The following is a 3,985-nucleotide window of genomic DNA, read 5'->3' as shown; positions in this document are numbered from 1 at the left end:
TAAGTCTCCTCCAGAGCTTGCGAGTTTATCCCTCCCTCGAACGCTGGAGCTCCGCCTTTACTGAGCCTCCCCACAGCCGCCCCCACAAGCCCGCGCTTACGCTTTCCGGGCAGCGCGCGTCCCGCTGGCTCCGCCTTGCCGGCCCCGCCCCCGGCCCCCCCGTCGCTCTCTCTGGAGAGTCCGCGAGTACGAGCAGGGGCGTGCGGCGTCAAGGACGCGCGGGCGCTTTATCCTTCCCACCTTCCTACACTGTTGCTACTTTTGGGTGTGAGACATCTCAGCTCCTCTTCCCCTTGCGTGAGTTCCTCCTCTCCTTTCTTCACGGTCGCTCGCTTGCTCACAGCCGGCTGACCGGCGCCACCGCAGCTTTCCCGCCCGGAGCGGGCGGTGCGCTCTGCGCGTGGCCGTCGGGTCCCCGCGCTCCCTCCCCCTCCTGCTCCTCTATAACTTGGCTGGCTAGGGGGAGGCGCCGCCGGAGTCGGAGGGCGGGGAGCTCGGAGGAGGGAGCTGGAGAGTTGTGGAGACTAGTGACTGGGAGAAGTCGCAGCCTTTCGGGTCGGCTCCTTCCCGCTCCCAGTCTCCCTCTGTCACACACCTACTCCGCCTCCCGTCCCGGCCCGCGCCCTCGCGCTCGGGGTCCCTGCGGTCAGTCTCCGTGCCGCGGCGCGGTGGGGGCGCCCCGGGGTGCCCTCGCCCTCCCGGTCGCGGGCGGGCGGGCGGGATGTGGCGCCTGGTGCCCCCGAAGCTGGGCCGCCTGTCCCGCTCGCTGAAGCTGGTGGCGCTGGGCAGCCTGTTCGTGCTGATGGTGCTGCACTCGCCGTCGCTGCTCGCCTCCTGGCAGCGCAACGAGCTGACCGACCGGCGCTTCCTGCAGCTCGATAAGTGCCCGGCGTGCTTCCGCACGAGCTGGTGCCGCCGCTTCCTCAACGGGCAGGTGGTGTTCGAGGCGTGGGGCCGCTTGCGCCTGCTGGACTTCCTCAACGTGAAGAACATCTACTTCGCGCAGTACGGCGAGCCCCGCGAGGGCGGCCGCCGCCGAGTGGTGCTCAAGTACCTCGGCTCGCAGCGCGAGCTGGCGCAGCTCGACCAGAGCATCTGCAAGCGGGCCACCGGCCGGCCCCGCTGCGACCTGCTCCAGGCCATGCCGCGCACCCAGTTCGCGCGCCTCAACGGTGACGTGCGCCTGCTCACGCCCGAGGCGGTAGAGGGCTGGTCGGACCTGGTGCACTGCCCCTCGCAGCGCCTGCTCGACCGCCTGGTGCGCCGCTACGCAGAGACCAAGGACTCGGGCAGCTTCCTGCTCCGCAACCTCAAGGACTCGGAGCGCATGCAGCTGCTGCTGACCCTGGCCTTCAACCCCGAGCCGCTGGTGCTACTGGTAGGCGCGGGGCTGGGCGGGGGGCGTCCTGCCGAGGGGCGGCGGGCGTGGGAAGGGGCGGCACCCGGTGCAGAGGGCGACCTGCTGATGGAGAGGCTGCGCGTGTCACCCGCACTCGAGAGCATCTCCGATTCGACTGCGGATCCTTCAACGCCAGAGGGAGTGCGTCTCGCACGCTCCCAAAAATGTCTCTCCAGCGAGTTCCCTTCCGCCGCCCTCCCGGCCTTTCTGCTTTCATCTGCCGGGCTACGGGTCCACCGCGCCCCGCGACCCAGCCCTGGAGCTTGCAGTTCTTCCCGCGTGGTTTTGTGCCACTCTCGCGCTGCCCTTCGCGGTCCCCTCTGGCCGGCCTAACTTCGGCCCCAGAGTCTTTGTTTTACTTCTCAGTTCAGTTACCTGGCAGTCTTTCAAAAAAGCCCACTGGGGACGATGAGGTCAGAGAGTGGGACAGTGGTCCGCGACGAGGTTAATCCAGGAGTCCTGCCTTGGGCGGGAGTAAATCTGAGATGTGGGGGAAAGGGGACGCTAAGGCCACGACGGACATTTTCATCGTGATCTGTGACCTGCCCTGTTCATCTGCTAATCAGCTTGAAAGTAGATGAAATATTAGGCTGGCGAGAAATGGGGAAGGAGGTTCTGGCGTCTTGCCTTATTGTTCTTTGCTTCCTTCTGACTTTGTTTTGGAAGTAAATGGCCCTTTTAAGGTAGTAGGGTGGAATCTTTTTACTGGTGACAGCAAAGAAATGTTTGCCTTTGGAGTAGTGGAGTTTCTGCACACTCCCGGCTGTAATGTGTCCTTGGATGGTGATTACAGCTGTGGGGTTGTGATCCCTCTTTGGTAACTCAGGCAAAGTTACTGTGCTCCCTTTTCATGCCAATTTTGCTGTATTTCAAATAGAAAGGGGGAAAAGTGACTAAAAATTGATCAAGTAATTTTGGTTACTTGTATAGTATAGTTCGATGCCCTTTCTGTTCTGCCAAGAATGTCACTAATAGCTGGAGGATTTATAAACAGTGTCTTTTTTTTTTAATCTAAAATGCACTACTAGGAATGTGCAGTATTTATTTAAATTGTTTTCTTTTCTCAAATTCTCCACTATTCATCCTAGCTAAAATTAACCAGTTTTGTTCACTCAGTTTGACCAAATAATCATAACAGATGTTTTGCCTCAAATTAAGTGTAGTCGATTTTAAGCTTAATTAATTTTAAGGTGTCATGGGGCATATGTAATATTTTTAAAGTTCAGATTGCATATTTAATGGTGCTATGTCTTTGAACAGTGAATGATGTATAAGGCTAGATAAACTTTCTTGAAGAAATTTATTTCAGGCTGTAGTTCAAAAACTAGCCAGTCTTCCTAAGGTTGAGCCCATATTTATGACATATATTGACACTTGAATTTTATTTTTATTTAAATATCTTTTCAATTTAAGAAATATAAATCTGTTTTATCTCTGCAAGATTATTCCATTGAAAAGCTTTAGCAGTGTAGTTTGCTGAAGTAGATAGTCTGTCAAAATCTCTGGGACCCCACAGTTTAGTAAAGAACTATCTTAGTAATACATTTCCTGCATTTTAAATACTGGCTGCCTATTGAAAGATTTCTGTCAGGTAGTTCTGAGTATTGATGTATTAGGAACAAGTAATATTAGGACTAATATTTTAAAACCTATCAAGTTATTTATAACCATAAACTTAGTCATGATATCCGAGTTTGAGAAACTCTAGTATGTGATCTACACTGTTAAATCTGCTTTATCCAGGAAGCTTTTATATTTTGTTGGAAGTTCTTTTGGCATTTTCAGTTTGTTTTACACTTGACGATTATGTGTTATTTACATCTTTTGCAATGAACAGCATTTTCAAAAATCACAATTATTTTCTTATTGAAAACTTCGTAACACAATTTCTCTGAGTGAATAGTTTGTAGTATGTGAGAAAATATGTGTCAACTTTGTAGACTGTTACATTTGTAAATTGCATTTTTAATTTAGACATTCCAGTTTTCAGGAATGGTACTAATACCGCAGAGCCAATTGCATACCATGGAATACATATGTTAACTAGGAAAACACAATACATTTTTTTAGTATGTATAAGTTTCTATAAAACTATAGCTTCTTATGGTAATGTTAGGATATTCATTCTGATAGGAAAAATTACTCAAATTTGGCTCTCTACTTAAATACATTTTCTGCTTCATGTACTTTTAAATAAAGGGTACCAGTGTGTATTTTACAGCTTAAAGAAGAACCCACTTTTTTTTTTCCAGGAGAGGGAGCTACTTAATGAATTTTTGGACAGCTTGTGACAAACTAGATTTTTCTTGTATTCTATTGTCCAAAAATTCTCTAGATTGGAAATTAATTCTGAACTAACTTCTCGAATTGTTCTTACTGAAATTGTTTATAGTAAATATACTTCCAGGCCTACATTTGAAAATCTCTTGATATGATACTAAAGAAAGAACCTAAGAATACATACTAACTTAGCCCATTCTCCTCTCCTGATTTTAAGAAACAATAAAAAATTAAAGTTTCTATTGTGCCTGGAAGGAGTTGTGAAAGGTATTATCTGTGTGATTTTGTGCAAGGCTGTATAGATTT

General features: G+C 49.9%; 1 protein-coding gene across 1 annotated transcript; it reads left to right on the top strand.

Moving 5' to 3' along the window:
- Positions 1-721: 721 nt before the first annotated feature.
- LOC308659058 (divergent protein kinase domain 2A-like) lies at positions 722-1,732 on the top strand (the record flags this gene model as incomplete). The annotated part of the gene is made up of 1 exon (XM_081312054.1): positions 722-1,732. One exon carries the CDS (start codon positions 722-724, stop codon positions 1,730-1,732), a length of 1,011 nt encoding a protein of 336 aa, XP_081168180.1.
- Positions 1,733-3,985: the final 2,253 nt, after the last annotated feature.

Source organism: Spermophilus citellus, assembly GCF_964194105.1.
Source record: "Spermophilus citellus genome assembly, chromosome: 10".
NCBI lineage: Eukaryota > Metazoa > Chordata > Mammalia > Rodentia > Sciuridae > Spermophilus > Spermophilus citellus.
This window is presented reverse-complemented; position numbering and strand designations above follow the sequence as displayed.